Source organism: Schistocerca americana, chromosome 8 (assembly GCF_021461395.2).
Source record: "Schistocerca americana isolate TAMUIC-IGC-003095 chromosome 8, iqSchAmer2.1, whole genome shotgun sequence".
Taxonomy (NCBI): domain Eukaryota; kingdom Metazoa; phylum Arthropoda; class Insecta; order Orthoptera; family Acrididae; genus Schistocerca; species Schistocerca americana.
Window position 1 is genome coordinate 290,148,750 of NC_060126.1, and position 23,496 is coordinate 290,172,245.

General features: G+C 41.5%; 1 protein-coding gene across 1 annotated transcript in view; it reads left to right on the forward strand.

The window, feature by feature from the left end:
• LOC124545474 overlaps nt 1–23,496 on the forward strand; it is a 437,325-nt gene that overhangs the window by 81,175 nt on the left and 332,654 nt on the right. Inside the window, exon 2 of the mRNA XM_047124406.1 lies at nt 13,127–13,292. Coding sequence (XP_046980362.1) covers nt 13,232–13,292 — 61 coding nt within the window. The 5' untranslated portion in view covers nt 13,127–13,231. The remainder of the gene's footprint in view (nt 1–13,126; nt 13,293–23,496) is intronic.

Below are 23,496 nucleotides of genomic sequence, written 5' to 3' on the forward strand. Positions count from 1 at the left end.
TAAGTAATACGGTAGTAGGAATTTGGGAGCAATATCGTGACAAAAATCCCATAATACTTTTTTCAGTGATATTGTTTCGTTCGTGGTTTAATTAAACTCTATAATTTTTACAAACAGTTTTTCTGTCTTTCCATCGCTCAAAGACAAGTTAGTGACTGACCATGAAATTACATGTACGATCAATGTAATTTTATGTAAGTATAAATCCTGTTGTAGATACAAAGCTGAAAGTCATGTTGTAATTTAGAACTATTGTGCGGTCTTAAGTTTTCTCGTTTCAGTACTAAAATTGTTGCCTAATGTCAGATCGGGGTGGTTTTCAGTGAAAAAAGAAAAAACACAGTTTTATTCTCATTATAGTTACTAGTACTGTGAGTAATAAGAACAAAAAATCTAAACAGTGGTTTCAATTTCCCTGCCATGAAAACAAGCAACAGTAATCTCAAAAAATGTACGGACGAAAGAAAATAGGGATACCTCACAGGAGCAACAGACAACAGCAAAGGAATTTTTTTCACACACACAATTTCACAAAAATATGGCAAATCCATCACTCAGAAGTGAAAACTCTTGGAAGTACGGCAGAGAATCGAAGACGAATTTACAACCATTTGCAAACTTTCTCAGACCGCACAGCAGAAGCTAATGCCGTCCAGGATGGTGTAAAACATTCTGTAATATAGTGATACAAGTCGAGAAGAAAGGGTGAGGGAGGGAGCACGTACATTTCCCTTTACACAATTTAGCTTCCCAGTTACGTTTACAAACATATGAAACGATTTCTTATAAATTATATGGGCATATTTCGTAGATTAACTTGTTCCACGCATGACAGTTCGATTTAAAAAAAAAAAATACTCAATAAATTCCTTTCGGTCATATATAAATAAAATAAACTGGACCTGGGGAGGGGGATTTTATGGAAACTTGTAAGAGGCTTTGGCTCTGTAAACTATATTAATATCTTTGCAAGTCAAAGATTCGTGTTCAGATAACATACACACAGTACTAGCTGTGTGTACTCGCCGTAGGACCCTGCTGAACAAAGAGCGAGCCTGGCAGCAAGAGCATCAAGTGTGCAGCACTGTCTCGAAGGAAATTTGCAGAAGCTTTTGGTGTACTAAAGGCACTGAAACAGGGCAAGTAGGACAGCAGGGTTCATAGATCTCAGGGGCAAGGGGGATACGCAAACCGCGCGTCCGCTGATACGATAACGCCATAATCCTTGTGTTTCTCACTCAGCCTTTCAGTATTCGCGACCTAATTTTCCTGCCCCCCCCCCCCCTCTCTCTCTCTCTCTCTCTCTCTCTCTCTCTCTCTCTCTCTCTCTCTCTCGTTATTTTGATACAGTGACAAACCCTCAATCGATGGCCCCTCTACTGCTCTGTCCTACAGGTAGCGCGCGAAAGTTTTTTACCTCAAGGGAGTGCGGCCACTGGCTTTGAATAACTTTGCTCTCCGTGGGGGTCACTAATACTAATTACAAACTAGTTTTTAATTTAATATTGGAAAAGTTAATTATTAAATTCATTGTACAGTACTGAAACAATTCTGTTATTTAAGTGCTTTGTATCAGCGTTAATGTGAATTTTAATTTTTTATTATATTAGAATGTATTTTGCTCTGCGTTACTTTTAGTAAATTAATCAGTTTCTAAATTAATATTTTTTTCGTACCAATAAACTGGCGCTCCTTACTTCCTACCCTGGGGAACCACCGCCAATTGATCAACGTCATCCAGGGGAACCCCCAATATGTCTTACGCAATACTGAGAGCTAAATTCAAGATAATCATCCAAGGGAACCGCTGCCCTACATACGCTCCTCAGGCAATTGGACACGTAACTGGAAACTGGTTACGTCATATAAAATTGGCGGGTAACTCCTGAACCAATGAGAGGACATTAAAATGGCAGGAAAACACTCCAGTCCTGCTGGACCAATAACATTAGAGCTCCCCCTTCTCCCCTCTTCTCATGCTTTATAACTGCACACATCAAATAAAGTTTTGCATCACCTCGGTTCCGAGAGTTTCGGAACCTGCACAGAAAATTGGAACAGAGATCAACATAAACATCAATTCCGCCTTTTTTATTGCTCATGAAAACCACACACTGCATGTTGTACCACCATACAGCGGGACCTTCAGAGGTGGTGGTCCAGATTGCTGTACACACCGATACCTATAATACCCAGTAGCACGTCCTCTTGCATTTATAGATGCCTGTATTCGTCGTGGCATACTGTCAACAAGTTCATCAAGGCAATGTTGGTCCAGATAGTCTCACTCCTCAACGGCGATTCGGCGTAGATCCCTCAGAGTCGTTGGTGGGTCACGTCGCCCATAACAGCCCTTTTATCAATCTGTCCCAGTCATGTTCGATAGGGTTCATGTCTGGAGAACATGCTGGTCACTCTAGTCGAGCAATGTCGTTATCCTGAAGAAAGTCGTTCACAAGATGCGAACGATGGAGGCGCGAATTGTCGCTCATGAAGACGAATGCCTCGCCAATATGCTGCCGATATGGTTGCACTATCGGTCGGAGGACGAATTCACGTATAGTACTGTCGTTACGGCGCCTTCCATGATCACCAGCGGCGGACGTCGGCGCCCATATAATGCCGCCCCAAAACAGCAGGGAACCTCGATCTTGTTGCACTCGCTGGACAGTGTGTCTAAGGCCTTACGGCTTACCGGGTTGCCTCCAAACATGTCTCCCACCATTGTCTGGTTGACGGCATATGCGACACTCAACGGTGAAGAGAACGTGATGCTAATCTTGAGCAGTCCATTCGGCATATTTTTGGGCGCATCTGTACCGCGCTACATGGTGTCGTTGCAAAGATGGACCTTGCCATGGACGTCGGGAGTGAAGTTGCGCATCATGCAGCCTATTGCGCACTGTTTGAGTCGTAACACATTTATTCACAACATGGTGGCGTTGTTATCAGGGTTCCTACGAGCCATAATTGTCGGCAGCGGTCATCCACTGCAGTAGCAGCCCTTGGACGTCCAGGTCATTGTCAGTTCCTGTCTCTCTATATCTCCTCAATGTCCAAACCGGTTTGGTTTACTCAGAGACGCCTGGACATTTCCCTTGTGGAGAGCCCTTCCTGGCACAGAGTAACAACGCGGACGCGATCGAACCGCGGTAATGGCCGTCTAGGCATTGTTGAACTACAGACAACACGAGCCGTGTACCTCCTTCCTGGTGGAATGACTGGAAGTGATCGGCTGTAGGACTCTCTCCGTCTAATAGGCGCTGCTCATGTATGGTTGTTTACATCTTTGGGCGGGTTTAGTGACATCTCTGAACCGTCAAAGAGACTGTGTCTGTGATACAATATCCACAGTCAATGTCTGTCTTCAGGAGTTCAGGGAACTGGAGTGTGTAGTTAAATAACGCACCCCACTTCATTCGGCGTCCGTGCACCACGGGAAGAGGTAAACATTTCTTATGAACAATTGTATAGTAAAAGTATTTCGAAATGTAAATGGTGTAATAGTTTATGATTACTAAGAATTTTGTCTTTTTTGTGATACTATTTTTACTATAATTTTTTGTTGCATATTCTGAAAACTTAACATGCATTACTAATACTACCAGGTACACAAAACACTTCAATACTTCGTGTCGTTGATTACCTTGTTTAACATTTAATATATACAATATTTACATTTTAATCATCTTTTTGATCATATATTTGTCCATATATTTACATACAAACTGTGCAGGCCACCGTACGGTGCATGGCGAAGGTTACTACTTGCCACTACTAGTCGTAACCCGAACTGGCGCAGATCTCAAACACTTGAACACTACTCAAGAATGGCGTCGCTTAGCACTCTTCACGCCGTCTCCTTTATGGATGAACTACACATTCCCTAAATTCTTCTAATAAAACAAATTCGAGCATTCGCTTTCCCTACTACCAACCAGATGTTCTCATTTCATTTCGCTTTGCAGAGTACGCGTAGATATTCAGTCGACGTGGCAGTGTCAAGCAGCGTCCATCTAAGCTATATTCGAACGTTAGAAATGTTTTTACCTTATTCATCCGCAATAATTTCAGTTTTTCTGTATTTATAGCAAGCTGCCACTCATCACACCAACTACAAATTCTATCAAAATCATCTTGTGTACTCCCACAAGTCAACGACGACACCTCTCAGTACAACACATCATCGTCATCATCATCATCATCGTTCTCGTCGTCGTCGTCGTCGTCAGCAGCAGCAGCATCACCAAACAGTTGTAGATTGCTGTTAACGCTGTTTGCCTCATCATTTATTTATAGAGAGAATGAGAGCGGTCCTATCACACTCCTGACGATACCTTTTGTCTCTGAACTCTCACCGTCGAGGATAGTGTACTGGGTTCTATAACTTAATAATTCTTCGTGCCACTAACATATCTGGGAATCTAAACCGTATGGGAACCTAAACCGTATACGTCGTCGTTTGTCAACGAACTGCAGTGAGGCACCCAAACGTTTACGGAAATCTACCTGTTACCGTCCGTCCATGATCCATTTCATATAATGTGAGAAGAGAATAAGTTGAATTTTGCACTAGCGATGCATTCTAAATCTGTGCATTTCTGTCTCCAGGAAATTTATAGTATTTGAACTCAGAATGTGTTCAAGAATTCTGCAGCAAAGCAGTGTTATGGATACTGGTCTGTAATTATGCGAGTCCGTTCTTTTATCTTTCTTGTGTACCGCTACATGAGTCACACGCGCTTTTTCCCACTCGCTTGAGACTTAACACTGGGCAAGAGATTTGCAATAAATGCACCCCAAGTAAGAGGCCAGTGCTGCAGAGTACTGCCTGTAAAACAGAACTGGGATACCATCTGGAACAGGAGACTTAATTGTGATGCCTGTATCTATGTCGTCCATGCAGGGGTCCGTACGACAGTTAAAACTTCAGGCTTTTTATTTGATGGCTTCTGCTACCACCCCAGACTAGTTGATGAGTGGTCTTCGAGCCCCTCAGTGATTTTATGTATGACCAGAATTTTGTCGGGTGCTCGGCAAGATGTTTTGTTAACGTATGACGGCGGAAGTTGTTGTACGCTTCGCGCATTGATCTTACTATGTTGTTGTTGTGGTCTTCAGTCCTGAGACTGGTTTGATGCAGCTCTCCATGCTACTCTATCCTGTGCAAGCTTCTTCATCTCCCGCTACTTACTGCAACCTACGTCCTTCTAAATCTGCTTAGTGTATTCATTTCTTGGTCTCCCTCTATAATATTTACCCTCCACACTGCCCTCCAATGCTAAATTTGTGATCCCTTGATGCCTCAGGACATGTCCTACCAACCGATCGATCCCTTCTTCTTCTCAAGTTGTGTCACAAACTCCTCCCCAATTCTATTCAATACCTCCTCATTAGTTATGTGATCTACCCATCTAATCTTCAACATTCTTCTGTAGCACCACATTTCGAAAGCTTCTATTCTCTTCTTGTCGAAACTATTTATCGTCCATGTTTCACTTCCATACATGGCTACACTCCATACAAATACTTTCAGAAACGACTTCCTGACACTTAAATCTATACTCGATGTTACCAAATTTTTCTTCTTCAGAAACGCTTTCCTTGCCATTGCCAGTCTACATTTTATATCTTCTCTACTTCGACCATCATCATTTTGCTCCCCAAACAGCAAAACTCCTTTGCTACTGTAAGTGTCCCATTTCCTAATCTAATTCCCTCAGCATCACCCGACTTAATTCGACTACATTCCATTATCCTCGTTTTGCTTTTGTTGATGTTCCTCTTATACCCTCCTTTCAAGACACTGTCCATTCCGTTCAACTGCTCTTCCACGTCCTTTGCTGTCTCTGACAGAATTACAATGTCATCGGCGAACCTCAAAGTTTTTATTTCTTCTCCATGGATTTTAATACCTACTCCGAATTTTTCTTTTGTTTCCTTTACTGCTTGCTCAATATACAGATTGAATAACATTGGGGAGAGGCTACAACCCTGTCTCACTCCCTTCCCAACCACTGCTTCCCTTTCATGCCCCTCGACTCTTTATAACTGCCATCTGGTTTCTGTACAAATTGTAAATAGCCTTTCGCTCCCTGTATTTTACCCCTGCCACCTTTAGAATTTGAAAGAGAGTATTCCAGTCAACATTGTCAAAATCTTTCTCTAAATCTACAAATGCTAGAAACGTGGTCAGTATTGCCTCACGTGTTCCAGTATTTCTACGGAATCCAAACTGATCTTCCCCAAGGTTGGCTTCTACTAGTTTTTCCGTTCGTCTGTAAAGAATTCGCGTTAGTATTTTGCAGCTGTGGCTTATTGAACTGATTGTTCGGTAATTTTCACATCTGTCAACACCTGCTTTCTTTGGGATTGGAATTATTATATTCTTCTTAAAGTCTGAGGGTATTTCGCCTGTTTCATACATCTTGTTCACCAGATGGTAGAGTTTTGTCGGGACCGGCTCTCCCAAGGCCGTCAGTAGTTCTAATGGAATGTTGTCTACTCCCGGGGCCTTGTTTCGACTCAGGTCTTTCAGTGCTCTAGGGACGCCCGAATTTCTACTAAATTTCGGCTGTTAACATTGGCTCGTTTCTTGACCCGGTAGTGTGCAACAATCTCTGTTTCCTCAGCATTTTCTGAATTAAATTATTTAACCTTAGAGGGTCTTTTCCATCCGTAATCCACTTATCACTTACATCTCCTGGGTAAGATTTAAAATCAGTTTAAACTTTTGCCCCGATTCCTCTACGTCCGTCATATGGGAACTAAATCATGTCTATTCATTGTCTAAGTGGGGTGTTAACAACTGCTTATTTGGTTCTTCAAGCATAAATGCTCTCCTAGCCTTCTTGAAGGATTTATTAACTTTAGGTACCATCGTCACCGCATCGCAGAGCCACTGTTGACGAAGTCAGGCCCATTTGTAGCTAGAATGTGTAACATATTTATCTAGCTAGTTGTTCAAAATAGTATTCGGAAAACGCGTATTCAAAAGCGTTTAACAAGACTGTCGGTCCGTGCCACTTGCAGGGAATCCATAGACATTCCCAGTCTATACTCGGTAGGTTAAAGTAGCCTGCAATTAAAGTTACATGATCTCGGTAGTACCACGCTACTGAGCGTAGATATCACTTAAATGATTCAACAACTGTTGGGGGTGATCTGGTGGCCGGTAAAAAACATCCGAGAATCAAATTTAGTACTCCTAGGCCTGCTACTCGCGTCCAAATAACGCACGGTCAGACTCAGTTTCGTCCTCGATGGGCACAATATTTTGCCAATGGCAGTGAAAACTCCGCCTCAGTGCTTTCTGCTTCGGATTACAGCCAGCTCGCAGTTCCGAGACTAATTAGATCGCGACAACTTTCCTGGAGGTACGGATATTGAGAAAATTTGTTAGGAATACGGCAATTTACCCTTGAAAATTTTGACGGCCGAAGTGTCTTTACTTCGTATATGATCTGTTTTCGCTCTCTGCCTATCGACTGACCAGTGTTACTGAAAGACATAAGACAACCGCCTAGCCTAAAAAGTCCCCATACGCACTTCACAAGCACTCTTGTTGCACGAGTAGCTGCTTCCTTTTACGGAGTGCACCGCTTTCAAGGGGAGTCCTACAACTCTCCTCCCCATACGGCTGGTCCTGAAATCTGCAGCAAAGACCGTCACTGAATCGACAGAGCCTCTGGTTGAGACCCACCATTCGGCGTCAAACCAAAGGACCCCGATCGACTCTAGGTACGATGCTGCAAACTGTGGGTTCTGCTTGCACCCTGCGAGCGACGTCAGCAGTCTTCACCACCTCCACCACCCACCTGTAGAAACTGAGGTTGCCCTCAGAACCCAAGTGGCAGGCGTCATTCGACTCGACATGAACAACAGCTTGCATTCCACTGCACCCCGCACCCGCGAAAGCCGTAGGCAGGGCTAGAAAGTGCCTCGACAGCACATACCATGGGCGGAACAAGCAACACCTGAAGTGTCCCCTGCGACGCCCCAATTTCTCCGCTACTCCCACAGCAGACGGCTGACTGGCCATACAAGCGTCTTCAACTCTTTGGAAACTGCAGCCAGCTCCTCTTGCGTCTGCACACAGCACGTACATACCCTATCCATCCTACTACTAACTTCAGAATCAAACTATGAAAACAAACCGAAAAATCTCGCTAGTCTCCTGGTGCTTCACGAAAAGAGGCTGGCAGCTGAGTTAGCTGGAGGCGACAGTTACAGACCGTCCAAAATATGCGGAGGACTACTTCACTACGGACTGCGCAAATTTACGCATTACCGTTGCTAAAAAGCATAGTGTACCTCTCAAATACAAAAATACGCAATGAAATTTAAGAATTACGCTATGAACACAAACAGAAGTGCTAAATATGCGACTTGCTAGTCTCCTGGTTCTTCACCAACGAAGGCTGGCGACTGACTATGCAATATCTACATGGAAAACGAAGACTATCAGCATGAAATGGAAATAAGATAACCCCCCACGCGCGCGCCCAAATATGTAAAATAGTTACAAGCATACGTAGTGTCGTGTGCACACAATTTATATATACGCACACACAATGCAGTTGCGCATGAATACATATGCACAGCTATGATAGGCGGTTCATCCAATTATTTCGCACACACGTCCACTAATTACAAATAAATAAAATACATGACTACACACTCCATCGCTCCAATGAATAGTGTGAGTATAGGAGGGTGCCGATGCCATCCCCACAGGATGAACCATTTGTCGTCATGATGAGACAGCCCTACTTTCAGTTGCAGTGCATTATTGACCTCACGGCCTCTCGATAGAGACACGACTTGACGCGTCATGTGTGGAACAGCGCCAACCTCCCCCCCCCCCCCCCCCCACGCCCTCCCTCCCTCCCTTGAGCAGGCGTTTCTTGTAATCCACTATGTAGAAAGCCTCTGAGGCAAAACGATGGACACCCTCAGCTTGCCTCTGGATGGCATCTACATCTATGTGATATGCGTACATTTTCGACTTCCTGCAATCTACGAACCATCCGCCTCGTCTTTCATCGGGCGTAACCCTCTTGTTTTGTTATTCCTAAAGGATTATCGGTCGCACATCCACACGTGTCGAATTCTTCGTGATTGTACCTAATTAATTCAAATGGATCGCTGTCTTTCATCCAGTAGATAAAACGGTCTGTGTCCATTTAAAGTAACTTGGGATCGGCGAAGTTGGATTTCGCCGGCCGAAGTGGCCGTGCGGTTAAAGGCGCTGCAGTCTGGAACCGCAAGACCGCTACGGTCGCAGGTTCGAATCCTGCCTCGGGCATGGATGTTTGTGATGTCCTTAGGTTAGTTAGGTTTAACTAGTTCTAAGTTCTAGGGGACTAATGACCTCAGCAGTTGAGTCCCATAGTGCTCAGAGCCATTTGAACCATTTTTTTGAAGTTGGATTTCGCAAATTCGTGGTGGAATCGGAACACACCTTTGGGTGGCTTGCGGAGTATAAATGTAGATGTAGAACATGTGGAGTTTGGAGAGGTCCAGAACACACACATCGTTAGGGACAACTCGGCCCGAAACGTGAATAACCAAAAAAGCATTTAAGGATAACGAGAACCAGTAACGTTGCTTCGTTTAGGATGAGCTTATGTGCAGTCTGATGGAGACCTTTTTATCTTCGGCTTTCTGTGGGCGACGAAAGCTGGATGTTTACGTGTGAAACACTGCGGAAACAATTTGTGCAAATTATTCATGGAACAGTGTTTTGTCAGTTCATTACTGCAGTTATTTTTGTGTAAAGGGGAGGGAAGTAAAACTTAAATCCATATTTTCAATATGTGAGTACTAGTGTTGCTGACTTCTGTTTCACATATTGTAAAGATTCTTCGTCTTTTCGTCTTTAAAGGATCATTTAGCGAGATGTAAAAGTGAATTATGGAAATTGTACAAATCACAGTTTGACACCTTAACAGCAATACCCATTCTCTTTTTCGCAGAAAGTTCATTATCACTATGTGTGTGGTGCGATCTGTTAAGGGATCGATCGGAGCTACATATTTATGGCCAGCAACACACCCTCGGAAATACGGAGATATTCAGAATAAACAGCAAACGATTCGCAACAAGCTGGGCGTTTCATTTGCGGGAGTTTCATCTTTCGTTTCTTAATCAGACTAAAGTTACAGAATCGAAAAACTCGTTCGTGAGGGAACACGCTCTTTACGTAAATAACTTCGAATGTTGCAGAAGATACTTTTATTACATGAATAAGGAAGAAGCAGAATGTTTTACAAACGCGAGAATGGAAGGAAAGAAACATATTTCCACCTAACACGACACAAACTTACTTCCTTAGATCATAACCCTTGTGTCTCACCAAGACCATGTCGTTCAATTACGAAGTTGGCCTTGGTATTGTTTATCTTACGGTCTCCAAAAGCCTGTTTATCTTACGGTCTCCAAAAGCCTTTTTACCGCCGATGTGGCCGTAACTGATATTTAATTGTAACAAATCGTACAAGAGTGATGCGATAAATGTTCAATGTGCCATTGAAACGGCGTACTCTCGTAACACAAAAGTTCCAAGAGTAACAACCGAGTACGATGAAATCCAATATTGAGTCTACGAAGTGGCAAACAAGCAACGTTACATGACGCGAACCGAATGCTGTAAAATGCTGTTCATTAGTCTTGTTTTGGGCCGAACTGTCCCTAACGATAAGTATATAGACAGGGTTCGTGAGCTGTTCTGAAACCTTGCCATCTCCTCAGCGACTAGTCGTTCATTGAAGATTGTGACGCACTTGAAATTTGCCTGGCGATACGCCATAACACCTATCCCACCAGTAAACTGAAGGAATTTCGCGTTGTCCCCTAGCATTTTCCACTATTTTCCGAAAATTGAATGGTGCATAAACATTGAAAAAATCTTTTCCGAAATCGCAGCAATGAACTCTTTCAGCCAGCAACGCTGCTTGGATGAGGTGCAACGAGTGGCACTAAAAAGTTCCATTCCCAACCTGAGACATTGTCGGAGGTTTCTGTAGTCCAGCACACATCGCTACTTGTTCCCCAGCGTAGTCATCATCTTGGAGACAGAAACTTTGCGCTGGGCTTGGCGCTCCGCACACGGTGGCGAGTCGCAGTGTGTGTGTGTGTGTGTGTGTGTGTGTGTGTGTGTGTGTGTGTGTGTGTGTGTGTGCGCTCTGATTATTTCCCCTATGTACTTCCGTCGTAAGCCTCCAAATTGTACTTTGTTGGTTGGCGTACCCGCCGAAATTGTTTACTTCCAAGTAAAGGATGCAATTTAAATCTTCAGAAGGCCTGTACTATTCCTCACTCACTTTTGGGTTACTCGCCATGGTCTACCTATTGACAAAGTACACCGTGTTCAAAGAAGAACAACATGTAAACGTCGGTCGACAGTTTGATGCTGACCAACGCTCTTCTTAGCACTGTGTCCCACGGAAGCCCTGGCGCGTGAAATACACAGAAGCGCCAAAGAATCTGGTACAAGCATGCGTATTCAAATACAGAACTATGTAAACAGGCAGAATACGGCGCTGTGGTCGGCAACATCTTTATACGACAACAAATTTCTGGCGCAGTTGTTAAATCGATTACTGCTTCAACAATGGCAGGTTATCAAGATTTAAGTGCGATTGAACGTGATGTTACAGTCGGCGCAGTGGTGGAACACAGTCATCTCCGAGGAAGCGATGATGTCGGAATCTTTCCGTTCGACCACTTCACGAGTGTACCATGAACATCAGGAATCCGGTACAACATCAAATCTCTGACATCTCTGCGACAGGAAAAAGATCCTGCAAAAACGGAATCAACGACGACTGAAGAGAATCGTTCAACGTGACAAAAGTGCAACCCTTCCGCAAATTGCTGCAGATTCCAACGATGGGCCGTCAGCAAGTGTCAGCGTCAGAATCATTCAACGAGACAACATCGATATGGGCTTTCGGAGCCCTGTGCCTGTCAGCACCAACATTGGACTATTAATGACAGGAAACATGTTGCCTGGCCGGGCGGGTCTCGTTTCAAATCGTGTAGAGAGGATGGACGGGTACGGGTCTGGAGATAACCTCATGAATCCATGAACCCTGCAAGCCAGCAGGGGACTGTTCAAGCAGATGGAGGTTCTGTAATAGTGTGAGGCGTGTACAGTTGGAGTGATATGGGACCCCTGATACGTCTAGATACGAGTCTTACTGGTGACACGTACGTAAGCATCCTGTCTGATCACCTGTCATATTTATTGTCCATTCCAACAGACTTGGGCATTTCCAGCAGGACAATGCGACACCCCACACGTCCAGAATTGCAACAGAGTGGCTCCAGGAACACCCGTCTGAGTTTAAACACTTCCGCATGAGCATATCAGGAATGCCTTGTAACGTGCTGTTCAGAAGAGACCTCCACCCCCCCGTACTCTATAACGAATTTATGTACAGCCCTGCAGGATTCATGGTGTCAATTCCTTCCAGCACTACTTCAGACGTTTGTCGAGTACATTCCACGTCGTGTTGCGGCACTTACGATGCTCGCGGTGGCCCTATACGATATTAGGCAGGTGTACCAGTTTCTTTGCCTCTTCAGTGTATTTTAATGTAGACATACACGTTGATGAGGTGCTCAGTAGCTTAATCTAAAGAGTCGCCGTATGAACGTTGTCTTAATTTGCTGTCTTCCATAGCTTGTTCAATATGATTTTCAAGTACAGTGGAAATGTGTGAACATTATTTCGAAGTTAAACTGTATTGTGATAAACTTAATTTCACGTCCAAAATACACAAAATAAAATTGTTCAGCACGTAAAGAAGAGACGCTTAAAAGCTAGATATTCTAAAATGGAGTATAATTTTTTTTGTCCATATGTTGTTCTTCCTTGGAACTGTGTGGCTGACAGTTGCTTTTTTTTTTGTTTTTTTAATAATATCCATGAAACAAATATTGTCGTGCAGTTGATTTCGTGAAAATGGAGAGAGTAACAGTATATTGTTGTAGGGAGGGAAAGGGATGTATACTGGACGGAAACTTGAACGTAAAAACGCCAAAACTCTTTCAAATATCGCAAAGGTTTATGTTTTTTGAGATTATTGTTTACTATCACCGTATTTTTTTGTTGTTTCAGACTGGAGTGCTTGAACCGGGAGCATTATACTCCATTGTCAAACATTGCTCTACGTGCGGTCTACGCAGATCCAATTCGGAAGTACCGGGAGATACGTACTGTGAAATGGATCGCACCCAGAAGCCAATATTTGATGCGTTCCAATATTTATTGGAATTTCCCACAGGTGAGTTTGTTCAGAACGTACTTAGGCTGCATTTTTACAGTGTGCATAACTCCACATTGAAACGACGAGAGGACGCTGTTTCGTAAAAGCAGCAGTGTCAGCTCGAAACCAAGGACGGATCATTGCTCTATTGATAGGTAGCTCGAAACCAAGGACGGATCATTGCTCTATTGATAGGTGCCGTTTGCACCTATAGCATTTTATTAAAGTAATGACTGTAATTCAATACAGTTAAATTTAAGGAACATAACAGAAGAATGGTCGTTGGGCGGTACAGTTATTATTGTTACAGTTGTTATTGTTACGCGACTGAATTCCGCGTACTTATTTTATGCTCTTCATACCGCAATATACTGCTTTGTAAGTAGTACCAAAGCAGCAGGAACACTTATAACAGGTGCAGTAGCTTCTGCTCCACAAATAATTGATTAACGACGGAGAACTTTTTTTAAATTTTGTGACGTGCTGGCAAGGTAATTATTCTTAGAAACACTTGATCCTCATTAGGGTATAAAGATTGGTTATGATTCTTTCCTATATTGTCTATTTAGCTCAGATTTGGTGATACAAGTTTGCTTGGTTACTAGTTGAAAATAATTTTTTCCTGCAGCTGTGATCTACCCTGCACGAATCATCAGACTTCTGTGCGCTCCTAACTAGGAAGATGAGTTTGGAATGGACTTATTTAGTCAACTATAACCAGTTTGAATCAGTTTTACGCTCGTGATTAAAATGCCCTTTCCAAACGTAAATTCTTCAAACTGCAGTATGCAAAGCAAAAATTCTTTAATTATTTTATGATTCTTCACGTTATTACTCATTTCTCTCTCATTTTCATTTGTTTCAAGTTTTCGTTTGTTCCTTGAAGCTTAAACATTACGACGCCATGACTTGTTGACGATTATATGTTTAACTTGAGATATTGTTTCAAGGAAGGGAACAAAAGGAGCTTAATAGTTAGCGGTTTATGTGGATTTAATATGAATGAGACTTCCTGTTGCCGTACGTAGATCTACACGTTAAGACGCCGACTGCTTGATGTGAAGTGATTGCTCCCCATTATCGTCCAACGGTAAATTTAATTGAAAGTTATGTTTGACGATATTTTGTAGTTCTTGTGCATGAAATTCCTAATAATCCAAATTATCACGCTGTAACGTGAATGATCGCATTTTTACCCAGAATCTAACCATATGAAATGGAAGCTAGTTTGCAAAATTTACAATCGATTGTAGTAGAAGGTATCCTGCCTGTAGATATTTGTGTGTTACCTCAACAGGGGGCGTGCGTCCAACATTCTAAACTGTTGCCTTTATTAATGCGTTGCCTCCAGAAAAGTAAGTGCCAGTGTAAGATTGTACTCGTTATTTGTGCCGGGAAATGATTTGATGTAGCAGAGGTGGAAGTAGTAGTGCATTAAAGCGAAGCCACAAGAATGTAGTTGTTGTACATCGTTTTTAATGTAACTGAGTTCTCGTTTATCGAGCAGAAATAATCGTTAGGTGAGTTTTCCAGTAACATCAATTTGTCTACTTTTAAAGTTAGAAGTGAGACAGTTACCTAGGCCTCAGGCTGCAGTTCTGTTGAGACTATAACGGAAACTAAGATGTAGATAAGTAAATTGCAACCAATGCACAGGCGAAAGTATTATTTTTTCGGTCAATTTGGCCTATGTCGTGCAGATGTACTTACCAGAAACGGTCGACAAATAACTTTTCTTCATTTGCATTGTCACTGCCCATAATATGAAATCTGTGAAAGCTCTGATCTTCTCAGTGGACACAATGAAAACAGACACTGTTAAATTATATTTGCCTGTACTACTTCAATATGTTTCTGGACACGTATTAAACAAATGTTACGTCTTGTACACGGGCACTCACTGTTGTTGCTAGTTTACTGTTTGTCTCCGCTCTGCAACCAGTCACTAATAATGTACAAGTTTTGTATTGTTAAGTGTATTCACGTTTGTAGACGCGAAATACGCCTTACTACTTAAAACAAAGTATGGTAGTGTCCAAGGTAAGCTCCGTGTGTGAACCTTTTTTATAAGTAAATAGGCATATCCATTTGTGGTACGTAATAATATTTTTCATTTTTCAAATAATATTCAAATCAAAGACGTTCTTAATAAATGAACTATAGTTCGTTATATTATTTTGACTGTTTCTATTACTTCAGAAAGTTAATAGTGAAATGTATTTCTGTAGTCTGCAGAGTTGTTCACGTTTTCTCTGTTTTCGCAGCATTCTTTTTATTTAGCTTTCCTGTATGTGGGGAACAAAATGACTTATCTGCTTCGATGAGTTAGCAGTCTCCGTAATGCGAAATGTGAAGTAGACGCTGATATTTTTGAAGATTGCGGAATTGTTGATAGTGAAGTTTCGGCAGTGAGTTTTCAATTACGAAATTGAGTAGATACGCCCTTCAATTTCTCGAGCAAGTATGATGTGGTAGTGTGCGAGTAATATCTGCATTGATTTGCTAAGAACGTTCTTGCTGAGGGGCTGCTGGGGACTGCAGAATCGAAAGAAGTCGCACCACTTGAATCGGTACATATTTATTTCTTGTCGTTACCATCTTCAGCCAACACTGTTTTGTAATCAGTGTCTGAAAGCAGAAAGACACGTGGAGTTAATGATGGCTGAAGTGTTAGGAGTAACTTAATGTGATACACTATTCATGAACATTAAAAACTGCGTTGTCTGTTACCTAACATTGGTAGCGAGTGGAAACAGATCAGTATCGATAAATGTAATGTTATTACTTCTTGTGGGGGGGGGGGGATAAAAGACTTTTTATGTGCCTCAGTTACCAACAACAATGAGTGAACCGAGACATCGCAGAACAGCAGCTGTAGAAGCTGTAACTCACGACATGATCGCTGCAGTGTGGGAGCAATTTGGATACCGCATTGTCACAGGCCGTGCATCTCATGGAGGGCGTATTGACACCTACGAATTTTTTTTTTTTTTTTTTTTTTTTTGCGTTTTCCGTTCATGAAACAAAATTCATCGTATATGTTCATTAGTTTCAGAAATATAGACGTGCCTAATCGGATGATACACCCTGTATTATTTCCCTTGAGCGTATCAGTCTCAAATCATGAGATGGATAATGTTGCAGTAAATCTCTTGCCCCATGTCAGTGCCAGCAGGCAAAGGGTGCGAAATCCTGAAATTTATGATCAGTATATAAGAAAACAATGTTTGTATTTAAATACCCTGTCATCCTGGTTCTGATCGGTAATGTCAGGAAAGACTGAATTCGTGCAGTTGTCGTTCTGTTAAAACTGACAGCGAGAAACAAAGCATATCACATTTTCATAATTTTATGATTATCATTTTTAAAACGATACCGTAATACCGTGTGTTTTTGAATGCACAAGACGGTTTAATTTCTCCATGATTATATCTGAATTATTAATCATAATGAACCCGCCTCCGTGGCCGACGACGCGCACAGGGGGAAATACCCATGCGACGCTATTGCCACTCTAGTGGAAATATCCACTGCCACTATCAGACCTGTTAATCACAGATTTTGATGAGTCAGGTATGTTATAGAGGGAGCTGCGCTGAATAGCTGGCTAGCGGATATCGTGCAACGGCCCTACTTTCCAAGGAAATCGATTTCGATATTTTATGCGTACCTCCTATAGCCCCTTTTGAGTTTGTACAGAGTGAGCATAGTGCAGCGGCTGAGGTTCACGACTAACAGGCTGTCGGTACGGGTTCTTAGTTCAAACGCTTTCCGCGTCTTTTCCTTTTTTATCGAATTTCACCCTACACAATATCATTACATAATATCTTCTGGAAAATTATTCAAAAATAGTCATTTTAGCCGTTGTAATTAGTTAATACATCAGTGATACGGCAAACTTTCATTAAACGTGTTTTCAGCTTGGTACGAAATATATTACAGAGTCGTTACTTGCCGTCGCTTGCTGTGCTGGAACAGAATTCCGGATGATACGTAGAAGCAATCGTAGCACAAATTCGTAGAGCACCACGCACGTTTAATGGAAGTTGTTGCCTTGCAGGCACACGGATTTTTCAAAAGCGATACCTGAAATTGATGCAGAAGTAAAGAACGTATTTTTGTGGAATCTCGAGTCGGGAGCAGTTTGATTTTTGTGAAAATTTTAACCAGTCTGTAAAAATAAACATCAGAGTTGCCAAAATGGAGTACATTTTGATGGTTAATTTCCAAGGTGAACCTCGGTGCACTTTAATTCTTTCTTTAATCAGCAAAAACTTGATCGTAAAATCTGACCAAACTGATCTCCCCACCAATCAAAATGTTTGTCCCACGTATGAAAACGACACTCTGAGGACGTATACATGCTGTGCTTACGCGAACACCCAGATTTCGTGCAGGTCTCAATTACATTTTTCTTATATTTATATGTCAGCTCGTCAACTCTTTTTGAACAATCCAATTACATTTTCCTGATGGTTCGTGATCAAATTTTTCCAATGGTTTGTGCATACATTAGGAAAAGTAAGGGAATTTTTTCCTGCACAGGGTCAGTTTTCGCTCCTTGATCCGCAAGGGATGTATTGTACGTTGATTGGTACTGCAAGCCGGTTTGATCGGTATTAATTACATAATCGACGACAAAATTAGGGGTGAGTTTGTATCTAAAATTATTCCGCAGCCGTTAATTATTTGTCCATATCCGAGATTTCTCTGGAGCCGCCCAAATATTCCAATTTAAAATACGAATCACAAACGGAACACAAATTTGAAGAACGTGTGCTGTAATGACTGGCATATTAATAAAATTACTACAGCAGAAATGATAGTATTCGAATAAATTTTTATGGCATTAGCAATTTAATGACATTCTATACGATGAAATTGAAAAAAAAAGTACACGGGCAGTATTTGAATTAGCGCCACCATTGTGGTAGCTATGAACTTCAGCCGCTGAACTATACTCGCTTGGTCGAAACGGGCTAAACAGGAGGTACGCATAAAATTTTGCCATCGGGTTACTCGGAAACTAGGGGCCGTAACATTATAAGCTGCTTTCCAGGTACCACAAAATATGTCTGATGTTTATTTTTACAGACTGGTTAACATTTTCACAAAAAATCAAAATGCACCCGACTCGCTAATGACTAATGCAGAAATCGTTTCGAGCGAGATTCCACAAAAATACGTTCTTTACTTCTGCATCATTAAAATCTATGATTAACAGTCTAAAGTTCCCTATGGGAGCAACAAACTTTGTTCGAATCGTGTAACATTCGTCACATTCCAATTTTTGTTATTTGTCTCTCACTGCTTTCGCATGTGTATGACATTTATCCTTATTACCATACTGAGAATTCCTTACTCTAATTGCTTTAGAAACATACATAACTTCTCTCACTTGGTGTCTTCTATTAATAACTCGAATGAAGGAGTTTTCCGCCGTCAGCATTTTTCCTATCAACAGTACTCACTAAATCATGCTAATCTTCCAAGCAATGTTTTTTTCCTTTCAGAATTGTAAGGACCCCTCGAAAATTTTCCAGTTGCATAGTTGTTTAAGTGAGGATTACGGCAATAAAAGGGTCAGGTACGACGGTCATTTCAGAAGTTCTGCACAATATAACCTGGGGTTGAAGAAAGTAATTTATTTACAAAATACCTTTACAGGCCTTCAATACCAGCTCCATTGTTTTCCGGATTGGGTTCCTTCATTGTTGAGATCTGTACTGGAAGCTTCATCAGTTGTATCAAAACGTTTTTCACGGAGTTCCTTGAATTTTGGAAAGAAATTAGTCTGTTGGGTTCATTAGCAGGATTGTGTGGTGGATGGGAACCACTTCACAGCCATACTTGTCGACCGTTTTCTCTTACTTTTCAGGCAGTATACGGCCTTGCATTATTGTGCAAAATGAAGATACCAACTGCAATCATTTCACGCTTTGTTTGACGAATTTTCGGACGGAGAACATTTCGCATAAACGGCTTGTTACAGATTTCCACTGGGGCACTCTATTCAAAATGACTCAAATGGCTCTGAGCACTATGGGACTTAACTTCTGAGGTCATCAGTCCCCTAGAACTTGGAACTACTTAAACATAAAAAACCTAGGGACATCACACACATCCATGCCCGAGGCAGGACACGAACCTGCGACCGTAGCAGTCGCGCGGTTCCGGACTGAAGCGTCTCTAGAACCGCTCGCCCACCACGGCCGGCGGCACTCTTATTCTTAGGTATAACTTTACTCGTGTCATAAGCAAAGATCGTAATCAATGTCAGCTTTGTGTGCTGGCGGCGGAATTTGTTCGGGCATGGAGAATCAGTACTTTTCCAATGTGAGGACAGACTTCAGTTCTGGCTCAAAACCTCTTATCCAGGCTTCAAGTGTAGCAGACCTTTTCAAGAACTTTCTTCTGTTTGAAAACGTTGAAGCAATTCTTCTTCGATCTGCTTCCTGCTCTTCATCTTCACACAGATCATGCGAAACCCAGGTGGCAGCAACTTTTCTCATCTTTAACTTTTCAGTTATGATTCTTTTAACCGAATTGACAGATATTATGGCCTCTTTTGCAATTTTCTCCCATGTTTTTCTTCGATATGTCGTTACTCTGAGACGTGTAGTCTGTTGCGGTTGATGGCTTTCCACGTAGTGGGTTGTTATCAGTGCTTACCCGACTTCCACGGAAATGAGCAGACCACTGTGACACTGTGCTACTACGATCCACTACGTTACTCCTATGCATCTCCTCGAAGCGTAAATTTCCAATTACTGACTTATTTTTGACGTAGGGTCTCCTGATCACTCCAAGTAATCCGATCGGACTTGGTTTCAGCTTCCATCTTAAAACAGTTACTCGCGACACACCCATGCGAACTAGCAAACACATAATTACACCACCTTCTGTAGTTAAGTTTTTCGAAAAGTGTATTGGTAAGGTACACATACTTCGGGAACGCGCAATCGATAAAATTCCGGGAGGCAGAGTGACATAACTTACGAGGGAAACCCGCCATATGTCGCCCTCTGATACAGTCGAAACTTGGCGTGGTAAAAGAAGGCTGAAAATAAAGTGACACCAGTTTCCTCTTAGGTGCCGACATGTAGTAGTTTTCGAGAAAATGGCGGTCAAACTTCCAACACTATTAATCACTCGCGCATCATAAAACCAAGTGAGTTTGTAGCAGCGGCTAACAGCACAGTGTTTCGTGATTCTGTGCCTCGTGTTTAAATCCAGTCGCATAGTTTCTTTTTGTTGTCACGGAAGTATGTGACATCAATATTTATTTATGACCTGGTGAAAGACAGTAGAGTTATTGACAAAAGAAATAAAGTTTTCACATCCTATAGAAGATAATTTTTATCATTGGAAATAGCACAGAGCACTGCTAACAATAGTGACCGTTTGTATCCAAGAAGTTAATGAGAAAATTGGTCTTACAGTCCATCGAGACGTAAATCGATTACTGGAATGACATCGAGATATGCACGCAACAGCCACAGAATTTTGAAAGCTCACAAAAGAAACCTGACATCGATTGCTGGAGACGTTTATGTACATTATTGGCTCGAAGGGTGGGCAAAACGAGTCCTTTTCATGCGATTGGCAGTTTGTTGATGAATTCGGAATACCGACATCTTCATTAAAAGTAATATCGCCAGAGTGTTTGCCGTTATGTAAACTCTGCAACGTAAACTTTTTACTGACGGTGAAGAATTACATTCACCGATAACAAAAGTGCCTACTGTCAGCAAAGGGACAAGTAGACGCGACGCAATTAAAATACACAACTTATCCATCGTCAATTGCAGCCTCCGGCTTTCGTAAAAATACATCGATATGCGTAGTTTACCTTCCTAATGATATTCACCCAAAAAATGTGACTGATAAATGTGCCACCGCACGCTGCTCGTGGTACTCCTAATTTTTATGCTCTGTGTTTTTATAAATGCACAGGTTCTCTTGCTGCATAAAAGTAAAAATCAAAGCAAAAATGGAAATACTATAATTCTTGATTTTTTTTTTTTTTCAATGATATTTACATATTGGGTTGGTGCGTAGTTTGTAGCGTTTTTCCTTAAGTTTAATAAACAAGACAGATACACATAACAGAGGCTTCAGTTATCAGTAATATATTCTCCACAATTTACAACAGTCCGCCAATCTTAGTGTAACTTTTCGATTCCGCGACTGTATAAATCAGGTGGTTCGTTTTGAGGCGAAGAAATCGTCGAGACACGTTCGGAGCCATTTTCATCGGGAAAGGAAATTCCTTGAAGGTTGTTTGATAGCGAAAAAGGTGAAAATCTGGGGGCGCAAGGTGAGGTGAACAAGATCGATGCGGAATGACGTCCCAACCCAATTCCTGTACACTGTTTTTTGTCAGTCTAGTAGAATGCGGGCGGACGCTATCATGAAGTAGCGTCAATTCACGCCGTCTTACTGGTCGTTGTTCTTGATTGGGTCTTCAAGACATCTAAGTTGTTGACAATAAATGTCAGCAGTGGTGGTACACCTTGGGGAAACAATGCTTAATACATCAAACAGGCGCTGTTCCACGAGATGTTAACATCATTTTTTGTGGAAGAGCGCAGATCTTTGTACGGGAATTTACTACTTAGTCTGGGCTCAGCTATTCCTTTCGTTTCCTTATATTAAGGACACCATTTCCCCTCACCAGTAACGGTCAGGATAGAAGTAGTCGGCGTTGCCCACGAGCCAATTTATGAGCAAGCAGAGATGACCTCCAGCTAAGTTGGCTTAGAGCATGCATTACCTTTGAACCTTTCCCATTGCATCCAAATGTCGCACGAAGGAAAGACGTAGGGCAAAATGCGTCTTGTACTTTAAAAAATCCTAAAATATTAGAGCTACAATAGTAAAACTTGAGATTATTATGTGCAACTTAGTGCTTGATGTTCTGTGCAATTTATGTTGAAAAATGCGCATCGACATAAAATTTATAAGGATTTGAACTTTTAATTACTTTTTCTATATGTACCCTTTCTCGTAAACTAACCAAGCAATAAACCTTAATTTCACAGTTTACATTTCCATAAGCTGCAAGTAAAAGGTGTGGAAGAAATTTTTGTTCAAAGTCATTGTTGCTTTGAAATTAATTTTTAAGTTTTATGTTACCTAGGACTACACACGATTATTCAGTATGTAATCCTTAAGAACTAAGCCAATTTCAGGATGTTAGCTTTTACAGTTCCTGAGAAAAGGTGGATTGGAGCTCATAACATCAGTTTATGGCGACTCGCATTTAAAGTTTTTGTTTCAGTTTTTGACAATATTGTTATACCTCTAATGACTAATGCCGTCCATATCCATAATCTCTTCCTCTGCCTCCTTTGCCTAGCCAACTTTTGCATTTTTTCTTCTGCTGCCTAAGTTTTGTCCAGTCACGCTTCATTGCTGCTGAGTATCTTCAGTGTGAATGCACGTGGATGGAAGCCTATTCTCTGCAGGTACTTATCCTACCTACATTTCCACTATTGAACACAATTGAGAACACAAGTACTAGTTTTGGACAGTGCATCCATATAAGGTGGTTGTAGTTCTGTGTCTTCCAATGTACACACAGTTACCACGTGCACATGAAACATTAATTATATGGGCAAGTATTTCTAAGTCACTTAATTTAAATCCACTGGAAAACTCGTCTTTGGGACTGAACATACCATCATCAATTCCTTCACTAATTTTCTTATTCGATGAATTCAGTCACTTTGTCGAAATTTGTTCTTCACATTTAGGAATACCATCTGTAAAACTGTTATTTAAATTTCCTATATTTTTTACACGTGAAATTTCCTCACGTTTTTGAATATGTGCCCAGTATTACGACCCATTTTGAGCAGAACAGGTTGATATATGCAAAACTAAAAACTGAAATACGTTTTTAGCACATACTATTAAAGAAAACACGTTGTAAACAAAGGAACAAGCAAAGATAATCTTTCGCACAGCCTTGTGACGTTCCTGCAGTTCGTTTCGATTGTGTGAACGAAAAACTAACCCACAAAAAATTTCTGTGGTGTAGATCACAGCATAGAAATAATGGGCGTAACAGGTGCAGAGCCCTGAACAAACCTTTTTTAAAACGTATTTATACCCAGAATTCGATTACGAAACTTTGCGATATTATTCTTAAATAATCAATAAATTACGCTTTAAAAATGGGATTTTTTTCGCAATTTTACCTTACTTCTGCCCATAA